The 19,774-nt window shown below is 37.7% G+C and overlaps 1 protein-coding gene across 11 annotated transcripts in view; it reads left to right on the forward strand.

Annotated features, from left to right (window-relative positions):
- STXBP5L (syntaxin binding protein 5L) overlaps positions 1-19,774 on the forward strand; it is a 200,176-nt gene that overhangs the window by 90,015 nt on the left and 90,387 nt on the right. For all 11 annotated transcript variants that reach the window (XM_052794245.1, XM_052794244.1, XM_052794246.1 and 8 more), the window contains one exon: positions 8,994-9,128. In XM_052794245.1, the coding sequence (XP_052650205.1) occupies positions 8,994-9,128 (135 nt within the window). The remainder of the gene's footprint in view (positions 1-8,993; positions 9,129-19,774) is intronic.

The following is a 19,774-nucleotide window of genomic DNA, read 5'->3' on the forward strand; positions in this document are numbered from 1 at the left end:
AGTGTGTCTTTTTGCTGTGCATTTGTCCAGGAGGAAGGAAATTAATTTTCTGTCATCCTGAAGATTAAACAAATTGTTAGTAACATAGGCTACAAAAATTGCCATCCTCTTCCACACTGGGATTTCAAGAGTGACTTCTAAGTTGTTCTGGAGCTCCAATAGTGCCAGTTAACATGATGCAGTGCTGCTGCTAAGGCGGATAGCCATTGGGTTATGAGGGTGTGAATTGAAATGCCTGTATCTTGTATTATAGGAAGTTATCGTGTAGCTGTCTTTTCATACGTGTTATGGCATGTTGAACAGGCCAGGATGATGTTTTACAGATTTGTAAGAAGGTTAGTTATAAGAAATAAAACTGGTAAAAACCAAAAGACCAATTGCATGCTGTATACTTTGACTGACCTTGTAAAGTGCTCACGATAACCTCATAAGCTTTTATCTAAATACATAAATTCAGTCTTTATTCAAGGAAGATCTCCAGGTTTACTAATCTAATAAAAGGTAATGCATCTTGATGTTCTTGAACATGCCTTTTCTGATTTATTCCAGGTTCTTTTAAGTTTGAGTTAACGGCTTGTAAATAATTTGTGTTAACACCCATTATAAATGCTGATATAGTTGCTACACTAACATTTTGTGTAGTTAACATAAGTATTTGTGACTTACAACAAGTATTTATGGAATGCTGTAAACTATTAATTACAGTTGTGATTGCACATTCATTTGAAATAGGAAGCTCACAATTTAAGAATGGGCCTAACTTTAGGCTTGTAGGATTATTTCGCCTGTCCAGGAGCTTTGCTTAGGAACTTCTAGCTTTTGAAGAACCGGAGGAACAGCCTGCTTTTACTCTCTATTGCTTTAATAGGAAAAAAGGAAAATGAGAAACCAAATATACTATTGACAGTGCTTTGCTTTGTACTATATATTTCAGTTTTTAAAACTTCAAAGGATTAATAATTAGTCCCAATTTCTAAAAATCAGGATGCTTCAGGATGTGCCAATAGATCCAAAGGAAAAAGAAACCCAGCTAGGGACAAAACCAAAATATCTTGAGAAATAGTTTTTCAACTGCATTTCATAAAATTTTACAGATTTTTTTTTTCTGGTTCTTGTATTTCTCTTTCTTATTCTTGTAGCTTGTTTAAGTATAATATTTCAGGTAAAGGACATACATGCATTTTTCATTATCTTCAATACTTTGAAAGCAGCAGTGGACCACCAGCCAGTTGACACATCTAAATAATTTGCTTTTTTGCTTTGTCAAAACAAATAACTATGTAAGGTGTCTGTCAGCACTATTTAATCCTGTTTGCCTAAAATGAAACTATAAAGTCAAAATGTTTTCTCAACATTTTTTCCAAGTAGAATTTATAGAAATGGGGAGGGGGGTGTCTGCTAATTATATACAGTGCGTTCATAAATAGCTAGAAGAATACTTTGCCTAGGATATGTTTATATTGAAATTGTAGTTTAGAGTTGGAATCCTGATTTGCTGTACCTCAGCATTTGTAGGGAATTTGCCATCACTGAAATTCTTTAAATCAAGAGGTATCTTTCAGTAAATTGTTTTAGCTCAAGCAGTAATTAATTTGAAGGAATCCTATGGCCTGTGTTAAGCAGAAGAGAGGAGCCCTAAATGTTTATTTCTTATATTGCAATCCACAGATTAAATTACCAGTGTTGTGCAAATAATGACCGTAAATGAATACTTGTAGCTAAAGCAGTATAAGATAAAGACAAATAAAACTGTTCTGTGAACTGATTGGGTAAGCTGAATAATCTGAGACACTGAACTTGAAAGGGATGTTGGCAAACAGATGTATAGCACTAGAAAGTAACTGTTACCACTGCTTTGACTCCATATTCCATTCATGTTCCTTTGTAAGGAACGTGTATTGAATTGCCTCATGTGAAGCAATTAATTTTACTGTCTCTTTCTTTAAAACATTGATCTCTATAGACTACTTGAAGAGGACTAAGCTTAAGTAATGACTCCAAGTGGTCCTAGTGTTTACAAGTATTGATAGTTCAGTCAGGAAATAGGCACAGTAGCATGTGAGCTAAATGATGATTTGTTTCAGTGTTTAATTGTAAATAGTTTGTGACTTTCATTAATAACCTAGAATTTATTGCTAGAGATGATTCACTGAGTAGTTATAAACAGAATAGTCACATTCAGCTCCTGACTAATTTGATGGAAAAATGGAACTAAGTTCTAATTATAAAACCCTTCATTAGATATTCTTCACCTACCCAGTCCTGTCATAAACTTTAATTATAGTGTATGCATTAGAGTCTTAAAACAACAAAGAATATTTGAGCAGTCAGTGTAACAACTGGAAAAAATCCAGAGATGGAAATGCTCATGCAGTATTTTGAGAGTATAATTTACCTTAATATTCCTCTTGTGTTCAGATATCCCTAAATAACAATGGGGTTTAATACTCCAATGCCTTTGTTATGCTGTCACCAGGATCCAGTGCAATTTATGTACGATGTGTTTTCAGCTCCACTTCACTTTCCTCTATGTAAGTAATTAAAACATAAAATAAGGACTAATTGATTTTAATTCAAAATAAATGTTGACTGATGATGATAGAAAATATATGTGAAACAGAAGATTCTTCTTCATTTAAATTAACACTAAATCACACTTCTAAAAAACAGGTGGACCACAAGAATCTGTCTCAAAGGCATGTTTGGTTCATTCACTGTCTGCTAGGATCTGCACGTGTGGGGCTACTATAAATTTTTGAAGTGATCTTACATGGTATGTGGAGAATCTAGTTTGAATAGGAGAAAGTTTCATGTTGTGATAGAGTACCACCAAGACCCTGAAAGGAAAAACTGTCCAGATGTATTGAACTGCTATATTTTTCATTTGACTCTTTGTCATGCTAGTTAGTAATTTAAAGTATTTCCTGTACTCCTATATCAGCCCTAGAGACTGCATACACTTTGAAGTAAATTAAACTAAAAGTTTAAGTTAAACATTGGAAATCCTAATAATGGAGTTAATCTTGGATTTCTGCCTTCCTAGGACTTCCTGGTATATAAGCACTCAAACAGTCCATGTTGCAGGGGTAGCACTGTTACCATTACTATGCACAGACCCAGCTCACATCTATCTGGGGAACTGCACAACCACCAACCACTTGCTGCAAGCACATCGCACGATATGGATGGCAGACTGCATGGATTGCTGCTATTGTACGTGTCTTTTACATGTCTTACAGAGCTGATGAGCTCTAAATTTATATATAGACCAGGGAGAAGAGTAAATACCTCCAGAGGCCAAATAGCTCATAATTTATGTCTTTTGCTTGATCTGCTGGAGACAACTCCTTTTCTTCGTTGTCTCTAGCTTTAGCCTGTGCTTCTGTTTAGGCAATTCAGGTCAGCTGCAAATTAATTTGCTTGAATATCTGTCTAAATCTTCTTGTGTGCATTTCATGACTTAAAGCAATAATCTGAGCTGTAAGATTCCCTTGTGAACTGACAGAAAAGCAACCCTACGCTTTCTGAGAATACTGACTAGCCGGAAGCTCCCTCAGAAAGGCCAGTCTGCTTTCGATCACTGGAGAAGGAGGGGCACTAGATGAGTCTGGTCGTCTTTGTATGTCAGTGAGGACTTTTCATATTACTTCCGTTCAAAAATACCAAAAGATTAAGGGAGTAGCGAGGGGAAAAAAAGGGTTGGGTGGAAATAATTTGTGCTTGCTGATGGAGAGAGAAGAGGACTGTATACAAAGTCATGAGGCACCCTTGGCAGCTGTGGTTTTCATTGCTGGGGAGAAGTAGTCCTGCAGAAGGCAAGAAGGAGGGGAAGGGCTTATCTAGTGGTTTTCCTCAGTTGTGAATATTCATTGAGGGCTACACAGGCCACAGATTCCTCTCTAAAAAGAGCTGCTTTGAAAGAGGACCTGACAGAACATCAGCCAGTCACTGGCTGGTACCAGGAAGGATGGCCAGTCTATCAGGTGGCAGTGCCAAGAGAACAGCTTGTGGTGATGACCAGCTGAGGTAAGTAACATAAATTGGTGGAGAGTACTGAAAGCACCAGAGGATGCTGGAGAAGATTCCTTGAGTTGGGAGGAGAGCCTTAACCGCTCTGACGAAAAGGTAGACTTCTGACATGCGTAACCTTCTTAAGAAAGTGATCAACTTTCTCAGCAGCTGAACTCATCCATGGTGGGACAGTGCACTGTAAATTGCGTGTAAGACAGTGGCTGTAACTTAGTAGTAACAGAGTGCTGAGAGAAGACGGTGCGCCGGGACGACACAGCTACTGGGCTTGCTTGCTGTCAGCTACTCGTGTTCCCGAGTTAATGCTCCTTCATGTTTCGTCTTCCTCTTCTCCTGTAAGTCGGTGAGATTTCCATCTTTGCTGAGAGCCTGGACAGTGTAGTTTGTTTTGGTAGGATTCTGAGAAGGAGTTCAAGCTGATGCTTGTTTTTTGTGGGAACTTAGAGAAACTGAACCCTTCTGCCAGTCAGTGCTGGGCATAAGGGCTGTACATGTTCTATGCTTGTCCATATTTAAGGTTGTCTGTATAAGGGGTAAAGGCATAGTATAAATTTAGTTGCACTTTTGATGTCAAGGAATGAGCAATTAAATAATTAAATTGGAAAAACTGTTCATCATTTTGACAAAAATGCAATTTATTCTTCCCCCTTCTGCAGCTCTCCTCACTCTCCACCAGGAAGAGAGTTCCAGGAAAATTTTTGATACTAAAAATAGAAAAACAAAGATAACAAAGCAGAGGCAGAAGGAAGTGTTTTCAGAATTATCTTTTATTTTTCTTAGAGCAATGATTAGTGTAATAAAAATGATTTTAAGCTATCTGAGAGTTTTTACTAGTATTTCAGAGAATGTAGCAGTCTATTTTAACATTGTAGTATTCTACTAATATGCAATGAGGTTTTTTGGTCAGAGTTGTTAGACTGTAGAGTACTGTGATTTTCTGAAAAATATACCTTTTCAAGATTTGCTAGTCAGAATATATTCCTTTCTAAAACGAGGTTCAATTTTTTGAGAATGCCTCTTTAAGTTATTCCGTTATCTCTCTTATATTGCTTACCTAATTTTAGAAATGTTTTTAGGAGTTTTGCTAAAGCGTTTTTGCTTATTAAGTTTTGATTTAGGTGTTCTATTTGGCACCTATTGATTTTTTTAAAATTACATTTTATATCCTGTTTTGCAGTTTGAATACATTGGAAAACTGATACAATGTTCCAGACCATTTTGGCAGCATAGGAACACCTTATTTGGTATCAGTCCATGTTTTTTCCTATTTCTTACAGTGATCAATGAGATTTATATTGTGGTTTGCTGCTCAGAATGTAGAATATCCACATTTCTGGCTGACTTTCTGTTATGTGGTCAGCACTGAGCAAATTCTCAGGTCTCTGTTAATTGGGTTCCATGTTAATCAGATTGACAATCTGATTAAATTTTGGCAGAAGCGCTTCATACGGGCATAAATCACTACGATCCCTACTGTTGTAAGAAGAAAAATAGCCTTTCTTTCTTTCTGGCTAATCGACTGGTTTTTGTAAAGGCATCAAAGGACATCTTAATTTGTTTGTGGGATATATGACTAATAGAGGGATACCTTTCATCCACAATGAAAACTACAGTATAAAACTTCATTGTTTTCTCTTGAAGAAATCATTATGTAATTTTGGTACTTACTGAAATGGAAGATGTTCATTAAAAATCTGAGTCTTGCTTCAAAGCTTTAAAGCCTCAAAGTCAAGTTAATATTTTCTGTAAAAGTGAAAAGTCAATAATACATAAAGCAGTTTGCATTTAATTTACAGAATGTAAAAGACGACTACTTCAGAGCAGTGCATAGTTTTCTGAGAATATGAAAATCATATGGCTTTGTTTGGTGAAGCCTAACAATGTATCATATTAAAATGCCTAGTAATCCTTAGGCTCTAATAGCTTTGTTACATATCTGGATTGTCTCTAAGGGCATAGCATTTTCTTATAAGCTCACATATTGTAAAAGGTGGTATTTGATAATGTGTAATAACAGTTTGGGTAAACAATGAAGACTCATACGATAGTTTTCATTGTGGAAGAATATACAGAATACTTTCTTATCTGGCTGTCCCATAAATCTATCAGAACAAAATGAAATTATTTAAGAGGAAATAGCTGAGCTTAAAAAACAGGAAAAATTGTGGTTATTTTCTTCATTCTTTAGCAACACCTAATTCTCTTCAGGTCCTTCATACTATGTATCCAGACTTAGTAATTACTGGTGCCTAGGATTTCAGATAGGCCAGCAGGAAAGTAAGTCTAGTAACTGATGGCCAGTAATTAGTACATCAGTCTGATTTTTCTCTTTACTGTAGGTCCTTGCTCTTGAAACATTATGTTCTTGAAATTTTAAACCTAAGGCAGGCAAATGGAGGACATGTAGTAGCTGGGAAATTAGACACCCATTTGGTCTGATGGTTGTTGTAGCAGTACATGCTAGAGATTATAACCTAGAAGCAAATTTTAAAAAGGGAAAAAAGCAGACCAAAGCAGCTTCAGATGGTGTCTGAGGTGATATTGAGACTTTATTCATAATCAGGGTATTGGATTCAGTCTTGCACTTTGGAGACCAAGTTTGCCACAGTACACCGTACTGGCTTGTGAATGGATTTATCAGAGGACTGAAAATTAATATGGTCCTAGGTGGACTTAAACCTGCTTAGTCTGATGGCACAACTGCAAGAATTTAGAGTAGCAGCATTCAAGTCAACTAGGGTTCCCTTTTTAACTCATGAGTTATTTGTCAGTCACTAGACAGATACATTTTCAACACTTTCAAAGTCACAAATATTTTCTCTTCCTGTAATTTAAGAGTTTACTACAAACAAGTGCTGAATGAACATCAGTGTGAAGTGGTTAAGAGGATTTATCAACCCAGGGACCAAGGAGGTTTTTGCATGAGCTGGGACCTAACAGAGCATGCATATGCTTTGGAGTGCAAGAAGGAAAAGTAGAGCTATTACAGAAATGCAAGAAATAAAAAAAAAAATTTGGACTAAATATGAATTTAACCAGAAGTGTAGTAAATGGTGTGTCTGAAGAGAAAGCAAAAGAAGTGGAGTTGTTTAGTTTAAGAAGAAGTATCGGGAAAGATGTGAAAACCAGCTTCACATTTGTAAAACTGCAAAGTTAAAAGGGCAGATTATTCTTTGCATCCGTTATGAACATAACAATAAAGCTAACAGCTTTAACTCCAGCAAGGAGTACGTAGGTGGCATACACCTTCTGCAATTTTTTCTGTCAGATATTTGTTGATCTGACTACACCCACAATATAAGTATTAAGTTCCTGCTTGAAGGCATTTTCATTTATGCATACTAAACTGTAATTCCCATTCGTAAAGCAATTCTCTTGAAAAACTTGGTTCTCTTTCCAGTAAAGGCACTGGAATTACTGCCAAAATTAGACAACTAATGGTAAAATTAAGCCTGGTGCAGGTGGATAGAACAAAGCCTGTGTCACATTTAAGTCTCCCTTGAATCAACAGACAAAGATTTCTGTGAAGGGTAAGCCTTGTTGTGGATTCGTGCTTCAGTAATAATTTTCCCCATAAATTAGGCTGTGAAGACTGCGTATTCCAACTGCGTTCAATCCAGTGTGATACATAATGCCAAAAAAAAAAATTTTGCTCACTTGAATGAATTCAGTATTAAATATTCTGACACATGATACAGAACTATCAGAAACTGCAGAACTATCCAAATACTGTGTAGAATCTGTTTGGAATCTTTTTCTTTGTTGAAAGTACCTCACAGGGAACAATTACAGAAAGTATGTCAAATATGTATAAATATTGAACAATTCCTTTAATTCAAAGGGTGGCAAATGTTCTACTTGGAGGACTTTACATGACCGAGGGCCAAATTGCTGGAAGACAGCCAGCACCCCTCTCACTTCTTTATAATTAATTAAGACAGATTGCTGTACCATAAGAACAAAAAAATGAAATGTGTATATTATTAAGTACTGTTTATACATTTGGGGGGGAAAAAGGTGTTAAGGATAAAAATTATTGTATAGCTGTTAAGTTTGTATGTAAAAGCTAGAAATAGCGCGCTTATGGAACTGAGTGATAAATATAATAACATATGGCATACCAAGCCAAATACCTGCTTTTTCTCAAAATTAATGAGTCTGTACCATAAGATCAGATTAAGTTTCAGTCTCTGTAGGTAGCATGCATTCAATTATATTTCAGTAGCAAATGTTTTTTTTATCTCATATAGATTTAGTTTTGCTTGAATGTATGTAATATCTATATAATAACTATAATATCAGAGAAACCTGAATCTACTCACTCATCGTCTGTGAAAACTTTTATGAATTATCATGACAAACTGTCATGACATCTTCCCAAGCTAATGAAGCACTGGTTTAGCACCCTGTAACAATAATATGAGTGTAGGATTCAGTGTGTCTATGATATAATACTTAACTGCACTTGGTAATGCTCTGATCTAGTGCCCTACTCTCCCAGATAGCCAAAAAAAGGAATGTTTTCTTGTGTGAATGATGGTGTTACACTTTTGTTGTACAAAACTTTAATCCTGCTGATGTCCATTAACTTCTGTGTGTTGAACTGGAAAAACTGCTTATTCTAAGAAAGGAAATAAGAAAGCCTAACTTGAGAGTCTTGGATACTGTCATAGTACAATTTACATACTCATGGAGATAACATAGCTTAGTTCAGTGTTCAAGTGATACAGCTTTTTTTTCCTGCCCTTAATATAGGCAGGCAGGATAGCCCCATTTTGTTTCATGGTCTCTTTTATGATTGTTCTGGAGATGACCCCCAAAACCTGCACATTCTTCAGAATGCTGCGCCTGCTGGGCAGGCTTTTCTCAAGTTATAAAATGTAAAGAACGATTATTTTATTTGCAGCAGTGTTAACAAATATTGTTGATACGATATTCAGTCACTTTTTGTTTTTCCTTTCCAGGATTACTTACTGCCATCTACCTTTCCAGAGTAAATGGCTTTATGTTGGAACGGAGAGGGGAAATACACACATTGTAAATATTGAGTCCTTCATTCTTTCTGGATATGTTATCATGTGGAACAAGGCAATAGAACTGTAAGTGCAAACTTCTTTATGTTTGTGTCTGTGGTCATTTTTGTAGCTGTCTTAAGATTAATTTTTAAGAATCATTTGTTTTTACAAATATAAACAAACCTTTTGAAAACCTTTTATTTTAACGAATGCATGTGCAGTATTAGCTGTTTTGTTACAGGACATTAGGAATTCAGATTTATGATAGAGACTGAAGTTATTTAGCAGTCTGCTTAACTATGAAGTTCCATGAAATACAGATAATCGTTAATCTCACAAATTCAGATTTTGCTATTTTTATGAGGGTAGCTTGATCACCATCTCCTCCAAACATCCTGTGAACACAATAATGGAGTATATTGGCCCTAAAACTCTATGGAGAACTTTTCTTCATTGAACTGTAGAATCATTTAGATGAGAAGAGATTGGAGGTCTCTAGACTAAGCCTCGTGCTCAACACAGGGCTAATTTTCAGAGTTAAATCAGGCTCATCAGAACCTGATGACATGACAGGAAAGGTAATGAGTATCTGAGTCAGACAGTTCTCTGACAGGCTAACATCGGTGCCTGTGTCACTGGTATGAAATCAAGAGAGACTTCTCTAAAAATCTGACTGGGATAAATCTATGCTTCCTGCAAGTAAAAGGCTCAACGGAAACAAAAAAAATCTTTCTCTGATACTTCCTCTGTGAAGTTCCAGTAAGAGGAACTGCTGCGGGAAAACTCAGTGTTTCATGCAGTGTCTGAGACGTCTGCTTCCTGTTGTGAGGAACCTGTAACCTCTGGTAGTAAACTGAAATTCAGTAAGCTCAGTGAACCAAGAGGACAGTATCTATGAATAGGGCTACAGGCCTACAGTGGTGGATCTAATTCTCTATCCCAAGAAGAGATCCCATTGATAGCAACTGTTTTCCTCCAAAATTCTCCCCTTTCCCTTTTTTTTCCCCCACTACTATTACTGACTTTCACTAATTGCTGTGTCCCCCAGGTTGACAAAACTGATGCCTTGTTGTCTTTCCTCCCTTCTGCCCCTGCCAGATTTCATAGGCACAGTCATAAAAATCTAATTTTATCTTCAAAGGAGATAAAAACAAGGATTCAAATGGTAATCAGGATTCAGACAGTCTGCTGGTAAATCTTTTGTCCAGTTCTAAGTTTTGGAATGTTTGTTTGTCCTGCCTTTGTAAGACTTTGCTCAGCTCTGCTCAGTAGTTTTGGCTGAAAAATTACTGCTGGAAAATGTGACTTAATCAAACTCAGAATTAATGTGTTCATTTTGATGAGTTCTTCAGGTGGGAAGTATCTTAATTATTTTCTCTTTCTCACTTTGTTTTGGCGATGTTGACATATTAGAGAGTTTTTTGATTCCTGTATTTTAAAATGTATGTGTATGGTATATTGAGTAGATAACACCTTTGAGGTTTTGAGAACAACACATTTCTGTTTTGTGTGCATTTTGGAATTTTCTTCCCTCTGGACATTAGTATGTTTCTATTCTGTATGAAAATAAATCTGAAAGTTTTTTATGAAATGGAAGCCTTCCACCAAGTTTGACTTCCTAATTCTTTCAAAATTTTTTTCAATAACTTTTTTTTTTTTAAATGGCTACAACATACCTTTTTCATGAGAACAGAGTAGAATGATGCCTCTCTTCAATGAAAAGCATGTGGGAAATAAGGCCTGCTTACTTAACAAGCTTCAGTACTGAGTTGTTGAGATAGGCTGGATGCTGTGCAAGAATCTAACTCGCTAGAACCTTTTAGTAAACAAGCAGCCTCCCCTAACTATTTTCTTTGTATTACCTATGCAGGAATATACCTAGATTTTGCAAAATTTTTCTTCCCTATGTTATGAAAGATAATGACAACATAATACAGATAGGCCTTGTCACCTCAAGTACTTGGAGATGCTGTGTGGTTACCATAATAGTTTCTTCTTCTAAAAAGCTAGTTTGCCATGTACTGGTTTAGTGACAGTTGAGCACAGGTATTCATCCATTACTGCTTCTAGTTCTATCAGTGTTACATCTTACAAGTATAACTTGATCCCTGTAGGCAGTGTGCTAGTCTAGGCTGTGTCCGCTCCACTCAATCTCACTGTGCACTTCTTGATATGGACTGGAGGAAGTTGTCCTTGCCTGTATTACGCAGGTAGACAGGGGTCCTGTGTGTCTCCAGATTAATTTCTCTGTATCAGAGTAAGAGGCTGGTTGGGATAATGGTGATGTTTGCCACAGGAGCTGCCTTTAACAGATGCTATAGCACCGCTGAAGTTGAAACTAGGTGACTTTTTTCAGTAATTTGAACTCTCTCTGGTAAGAAACTATGATGTCTCTTCCAGTACTATTGTTTTCTTGCAGGAAAAATGTAATTTAGATTAGCTTTTAAAGGGAATGTTATTAACTCTAAGTGTACTTCATGAGAATGGGCTCATGATAGTAGACTTTCTTTAGAATTGTACTGAGGTGTATTTTTGAGAGAACAATTTTATTTTGGTCCATGGATATGTTCTTATTTGATTATATTTTTTAATCTTCATGTTATTTTTGTACAATCTTCACATGATTTTCACATTTTAATATTATAGAATCATACAATAATTCACATTGGAAGGCCCCGCTGGAATTTTCTAGACCAACTTCTGGCTTGCAGTAAGATCAGCTATGAGACCAGGTTGTTCAGGGCTTTATAAGTTCATGAGGCCTGTTGATGATGTTAAGTACTTTCAAAGATGAAAGAAAATAGGAAAATATATGTATGTAAAACTTCAGGAACAGCTTCAGCCTTACCACAAACTATGTAAGAGGTAATAGTGCTTATAACATTGTTTTTCATTCTGCGATGGATTTTATCATTTCAGAGTGTGGGATTAGTGTGAAGATGTTACTATTCTCTATAAAGCTTGGAAGGAGAGGGTTTACCTTCTGTGCAAGCATATTTGTGTCAAACTTGCTGGCAAGGAAGGACCAGTAAAAGTGATTGCTCTGCTGCTATATTCAAGTTGTCAGTTTAGACAGAGGGTTTATATATAGAATTTTGAGTGTGTCAGATTTGTGTGTCATCTGCACAAACAAGCCTGAAGGAGAGTTCTTCCCTGTTCGTGCAATTCTCATCCAGTTTCTAAAATTGCAGACTAAGTCTACCAACATAACTTGTCTTTCTTTCAAAATCCCTCCTTACTTTTTTCACTGACTTGTACCTACTTCTAATGAAATATCCATGAATTTTCATAATGCAGTTTTAACTCAGTTGTTCTTAAGATTTCAAGGCTTTACAGTGAAAACCGATAGGAGATTGAAATGGTTAATTTTTTAAAAACCTGAAATGCTTCAACTTTGGAATGTTAAACTATATATTACTGTACCTAAGTCACTGTAAAACCAGACTACATCTGTCGTGGTTTAACCCCAGCCAGCGACTAAACACCACACAGCCGCTCACTCACTCCCCCCCACCCAGTGGGATGGGGGAGAAAATGGGGAAAAGAAGCAAAACCCATGGGTTGAGATAAGAACGGTTTAATAGAACAGAAAAGAAGAAACTAATAATGATAATGATAACACTAATAAAATGACAACAGTAATAATGAAAGGATTGGAATGTACAAATGATGCGCAGTGCAATTGCTCACCACCCGCTGACCGACACCCAGCCAGTCCCCGAGCGGCGATTCCCCGCCCCCAGTTCCTATACTAGATAGGATGTCCCATGGTATGGAATACACCGCTGGCCAGTTTGGGTCAGGTGCCCTGGCTGTGTCCTGTGCCAACTTCTTGTGCCCCTCCAGCTTTCTCGCTGGCTGGGCATGAGTAGCTGAAAAATCCTTGACTTTAGTCTAAACACTACTGAGCAACAACTGAAAACATCAGTGTTATCAACATTCTTCTCATACTGAACTCAAAACATAGCACTGTACCAGCTACTAGGAAGACAGTTAACTCTATCCCAGCTGAAACCGGGACAACATCTTACTTTGTGAGAGTACAAAAAAACCTAAAAAAGCTGAAATTCCAGTTCTCTTAGTTTTTCAGAACATGTTTGAAGGGGGCCTCCTTATACAGTGCTAACACTATGGCCAAGGTAACCTGAAAAGGTCAGAATACCTGTGTTGTCATTTCCCCCTTTGGAAAACACCTACAAATTGCATTCTAGACTTTCATCATGGACTAAGTTTGTCCCTCTAAGGTTGTGATGACATTGCTCAGTAAATAATGTAATAAAGGGTATTGTATAGGTGAAAAAAATATGGAGCATAGAAAAGATACTCCAACAATTCATTTTAGTCTGTTCATGGGCTTACCAAGGTTTCAACCCCACAAAGTTTTGTCACACTTCTTGAGATTAATTCATTCCAGAGAACATAACTGTCATCCTCAGAAGAAAAACCATTGTCAGTCAGTGAGGCCTATCAAATGACTGCAAGAATTTTTTTTCTGACAGTGATTCTGTTGCAGTTGGAAACTGAGGTGAAGAGGCTTAGTAGTTTAAGGAGTTGAAGGAGAAACAGGTTTGGATGTAAAATTTTTAGACTTTGCATATGATGCAAAAAATTCTGTCACTTTGACCTGCATGGCTACTTTGACTTACAAAGTTGGCTTTTGGTTTGGTTTTTTGGTGGGTTTTTTGGTCACCATTTGTGATTTTGTTGCCTACTTTTGTATCAAAATACACTGAAAGATATGTAGAGCACTGTATTTTGGAGTGATAGTGGTTTTCTCGTTATGATCTGTTCAGAAGCATCTAGTAGAGATATATATCAAAAAGATGGTTGCAGTACCTATTTTATCATAGGGACTATTGCCTTTTCATATAGGAGAGATCATCCGGCTTGCTTAAACAGTATGTAAAATTAGTGAGAAATTAAGGCCTGAATAGACTAATAATGCAAAGGAAACACAGAATTTTTTGTTTGAGATTATTTTCCGTACTGAGGCATAACTGATTCTAGAAGTTACAGGAAAAATTCCTTTATAAATCATGTGTACTGTCAAAGTTGCAGTGGACCTGGCCTTGTCTAGAGCTGAGAAAGAACATTAGAATATGGAGAGTTTTAGAAACATTTTCTCTAGTAATTGTCTCAGCCATTTCTGTCATCTCATGCATTGTCACTACCTCAGACCAGACTGAAGTATCTTTTCAGCTAAGAATGAAGAGTAACTCTAAACTTTATTACTTGTTATTTCTCTGTCATGTAGCTGAGCTAGTCCTTTGCTGGAGATGTTTGGGGCTCATAATATTGTTTGGTTTTCTACTCTCTAATAAGCAAACAGTTTCTCTCTTTTCCTTCAAAATGTTTGGAAACAGGTCTGGAAGAGAAAAATAGTCAATGACCCCAGCATGTCTCCATTTATTCTAACTACAGTGAGATTAATTTTCTTAGCCTGCAGGATCATACATTTTGGAAGGTCATCTGGTGTTGGGAAGGAAAGGAAGATCTTGATATGAGTCCACTAAACTCCAAAAATGAGAAATCTGCATTGTAAGCCTCCTTCTCAAGCATGCAGATTCCAGTGTTTGAACACTCCACTAACTAATGAATGAATAACTGAAACTTGTCAAAATTAATGGGATTTGGAATATCAAAGAATTGGGCAAATTGGAACTCAGTTATGACAGTGCCATAACTTGGTCTTTCCTTTCTTAGCCCTTTCCTTGCCCATCCCTATTTCTTAGATGTATCTCAGAGCCAGCAGTTCCACCACGGTGAAGGAAGGAAGCACGCAGGAGAAGTAGCAGTCTAGGAGCAACTGCTTCACCCTCTGTGCACGGACCCAAATGGAAATATTCCTAGTATAAAGAAAGTCCAAGTTGCAAGGCATCCTTCTTCTAGACATTTTAGAAATTGTGTCTAAGACTCAGAGTTGCATCTTGAGGTTGAACTGATTCTTACTCCAATACCCAGCTTTGATCCACAGTATGTGAATGATGTATCTAACTCTGCTCATTCTTTTTAATATCTCTGTGACTCTACCAGTGAAAAGAAAGTCTTAAAATCTCTGGTGCGCTGCACTTTTGTGGAAAGCAGAACTGTAGAAGGTGTCTGACTACTGGCACTACAGAAGTTTCTGCTTATGCATGTGCTTTTCTCAGCACTGTCACATTCAGTCAACTCCAACTCTGTAACAATGACTAATATAGATGTTTTCCTTTTTTTTTTCCTCTCCTAACTCCTTCTACCACCAGATTTTCATTCTTTTCAGAAATCATTACAGTGCTGCTGTAATTGTGCAGGGTATTTTTTTCAAAAGGAAATTTGTTTTCTCTTTATTTTATTCTGTTTTGTCATACATTACTTTTACCTGCTTTAGAGATTGTCTTGGTATTTGAAGTTCTTACAACAGTAAGTCACTCCGTTTCTTAGAGTGCATAAAACTTCCCAGAATGATGGAGGAATACATCATCTATGTGTTTTTTCACATTTTCCTGGGTCCAAATTATAACATTACAGAAGACTTCTTTCTGAGCTTTCGAATTTTAGAATAAGTTAAATAAATGCTTCCATCCTTACACGTTTTTTTGAAGACTCCTGTTTAACAGTGAATGGCTTCTTCATTTCAGTCCTGTTGTTCTGAGTAAGAGTCAAGTCTTGGGGCATATCAGCGCTCTCATCTCTCAAAATGAACATGCACCAAATAAATTAATACCTGCTGCTGTCAGGAATAACTTCTGATTAAGTGCAAACCAGCTCAAAGTATCACTAGTTTCTTAACAAACTTCTAGCTCTTTACAGCTGTCATGGGAACCTTTTGTTCCAATTTTCAATTCTTCTGCAGTCTGTTTTTGTGGGCTTACAGGTCAACAAAGGCTATGAAATGTTGCAGTCTTGTATCATTAGCTCATGCGTTCTTCTTGCTCAGTTGAAGGTAGCTTTTGCTGTAGGAATTTTTTACCACAAATCATTGCTCATATTTTTTGGACTTGACCTTCATGGTTTTTTCTTTCTGCTGCGTATGGACTTGGCTTTGTGTTTTATCCTTTTCATGTCTTTTCAGAGCTTTTATTTTCTCAGTCATTCTCGGCTGTACCCCAGCTAGTATTTGGGAATGAAGAATTCTCTGCTCAACTATTTACTTATGTCTTATTTTTGCCTACTGAGTCTTCCTTATTTTCCCCTCTCTCAAGGGTAGCATCTAGTTAGTTTTTACACAGTCTCCTAAAGCCAGCTTGAAGGAATGCTTATACACGAGTATCTGGCATCAACAGTAGTGTGTTTTATTGACAATAGCTTCAAGTATGGTTGGTTTCCTAGAACCTCTTCATCCTTTCCAGGAGCTGTTGGATCTCTGCTTTTGATTTTAATGTAATTCAACAGTGTTTTTCTTTCTTTATTGACTGTTCCACAATGACAGCATACAACTCTCCAGTCTCCTTGACAGCTCTACTGTAATAGCAATGAGGGGAAACAAAACATTTTATGTATACTCAAGCTACGTGAGGCAAAATGTTTTTGTGTGTAGACATTTCCACATGCAGTATAATTTACTGTATGAAAGTAGTAATTACTGTATCTGTAGCTCTGATAGCTAACTATATTATATCAATAATATTAGTTTACAGAACTCATGAAACACTAATTGCTCTATTTAATCCTACTTGTAGTGCAGTCACGATGTCTACCCTTAGGAGAAATTGACTGTAGAGCCTAATGCCTAGCTCTCCTTTTACAAGCAACACTTCTCTAGGGCTCCAAAAAACGTTGCTGTTATTTCTATTTAGACATAATTTCCTTGAGGAGACAAGAAGATGCAAGAAGTAAGGCACTGATCTGCCTTTGCCAGACTATTGCTTGTCTTAGTGTGGCGCAAAGGACTAGCTTTGGGTTCCTATCCACAGCCCTACACTAGGAAAGAGATAACATCACTTCAGGAGAAGCAAGCAAGATGTATTGCCAGAGAAGATTTATCATGTCTCTACTTCTGTATCCAGCCATAGGGCAGGTTCAGAGCAACAAGCGAAAGACCATGTAGAATGGAGAAAGTTACAAGCCTTTTTCACGCACAGTTTTCTTCCCTGTGCCCTCTGAATTGGTGTTATTTTGTATCAGTATATCCTCCCCTAAGATGGGACTTTGCATGTCCCATCCCAAACCAAAAGCTTTGTGCTGCACCTTGTGAATATTCCTTGTTTAGTCCAAAGAAGAATCAGTTTTGATGCAAATACTTTATTTGATATGTATAAAAAAATAATGTTTCTTGGAGCCCCAGAAAGGCAGTCCAGGAGGACTGCCAGGGAGTAGGCTCTACAATTCCAAAAAGATTCGGGAACATCCGTTGTCATCACCCCAGAAATTCTGTGGGTGATCTTATCTGCGATGGCATGTCTGAAATGAGTTTTAGGATATACAACTATTTGAAAAAAATCCTTTCTCATTTCCTGACAGTTAGTGTTATGACCGCCAAACTTAATAGACTCTCTGTTTTCTCTTACCTATGTGTAATCAAAGCTGGCAGCTGTTCAGTGATCAAGGTATTTGTGGTGAGGGGACCCTGGCTGGTTGTGAGACCCCCAGCCAGCTGCTCTCTCACTCCCCTTCCTCAACAGGACAGGGAAAGAAAATAAGATGGAAAAGTTCATGGGTTAAGATAAAGACAGGGGAGATCACTTACCAATTATTGTTAATGGGCTAAACAGACTTAACTTGGAGAAAATTTAATTTGTTGCCAGGTAAAATAGAGTAGAATGGTGACGAAGACAAAAACTAAAACACCTTCCCCCCAGCCCCTGTTTTTCCTAGGCTCAACTTCACTCCTTCATTCCCAGCTCCTCTACCTCCTCCCTCTCCTCCCCCCTGAGCAGTGCAGGGGAATGGGGAATGCAGGTTGTGCTCGGTCCATTCCAGCTCCTCTCTGCTGCTCCTTCCTCCTCACACTCTTCCCCTGCTCCAGCATGGGTCCTTCCACAGGCTACGGTCCTTCAGGATAAACCTGCTCCAGCGTGGGCTCTCCACAGGCTGCAGTTCCTTCAGGAAATATCCACCTGCTCCAGTGTGGAGTCTTCCACAGGCTTCAGGGGAAATATCTGCTCTGGCATGGTCCTCTCCACAGGCAGCAGGGGAATGTCTGCTCCGGTGCTTGGAGCACCTCCTCCCATCCTCCTTTGCTGACATTGCTGCTCATAGGGCTGTTTCTCACACTTTTTTCCTCACTGCTTGTACAGCAGGTTTTTTTTGTCCTTTCTTAATTTGTTTTCCCTCAGGTGCCACCATCCTGGCTGTGGGGCTCAGCTCTGCCCTGCGATGGGTCTGTTGGAGCTGATGGGAGCCAGCTGTGTCCAGAACAGGGCAGCCCTGGCTGCTCCTCACAGAGACCCCCCCACTGCCAACACCTTGACACCTGCATCCAATATTTGACACAAAAGAGCTGACAAGAATGGAACCAAAGGCTAGTGTTGTACATGTGAAAGCAAAACAATGGTTCATTGAGTCTTTTGATAAAGTGACATACCTGACAGACTAAAATAATAAAATTGGAAGAAAGTGGAAGAAGCCTGACCAAGTCAGTTATAATACAAAACAACTAAACTATTAAAATACTGAGGAGTAAGATAATATTAAGATAATACTTACATCAAATATAGAGGAAAGAGAATGAGGAAAAATAAAATCTCATACATTTAGTGCAAAGACTGCTGTGTTTGGTGTCAACCTTGCTGGTAACGTATATGAAGTTCTTAATAAAACTAAAGACATAGCTAGGAACCTAATAATAAAAGGATAATACTCCTGAGAGAAACAAAAAAGCCTAATATCCTGAAAAGCAAAAATAAATTTTGTTACAGTGTAATAAATCCCAGGATTCTCCAACTGTCATTTACAATAGATTCAAGAGGGAGATGGAGGAGGTAGAAAAATGTATTGTATTAGTGAAGGTTACCCCTTTTAGCTGAGGTCTTAGCATGGAAATCTGAGGCTATGCCCCTGCAAGAATAAAAGATAAAAATAAGACTGGTAGTAAAAGACAGTTTTATATCATTTACAGAGGAACAACTAGTTTGTGTGACAATGAAAGTAAAATTATAGACTAAAGTTAGATGTAAGCTAGAGTGACTACAGTTCATGTAAGAGTTTGCTTCTACCCAAAGATAAGTGGATACATTCTTTGGTAAGCAATGATGTATGTATCTTAAAAAGAAAATTGTGGTTGCACAGATTTATCTAAATTGTTCTTGACTTTTAAAATTGGTAGGTACAAATCGCAGCCTAGATGGGATTAACCTTTAGCTTAGGAAGACAGTATGCTCTTTCCCCTTCTCCCTCCATTTTCCCCAATTTTGCCAATATTCCTGGTCAAGTACCAATACTGGTACGGCTAAGCAACCCAGCCTGCATACTGGTTGGTTCAATGGGCTGGGACAACTGCCCAAACCAGTATGCCTTGTCAGCCTGCATGTGTTCCTTCCACCATTTTGTATGTTGCCAGCTTAGTCATGCCTGATGTTTGCTTGGCTCTGCTCCCTCTTCTGTCATCTGTGAGTTGTTCTTACCTGGCTAAAAACTAAAATTTCTTATGCTGCCTCTTCTCTTCATGGTTTTTCCTCTTATTCTTATTCTTCCTCCTTTGCCCATCATGGCATAGGGCAGCATGTACCCCAAACAGATCTAGTTCTTTCCATCAGCGTACTCTGACCAGTTCAGATAGGTGAACTTACATCAGAAACAAAGTTCAAAGCAGC

This window comes from Harpia harpyja, chromosome 8 (genome assembly GCF_026419915.1).
Source record: "Harpia harpyja isolate bHarHar1 chromosome 8, bHarHar1 primary haplotype, whole genome shotgun sequence".
Classification (NCBI taxonomy): Eukaryota; Metazoa; Chordata; class Aves; order Accipitriformes; family Accipitridae; genus Harpia; species Harpia harpyja.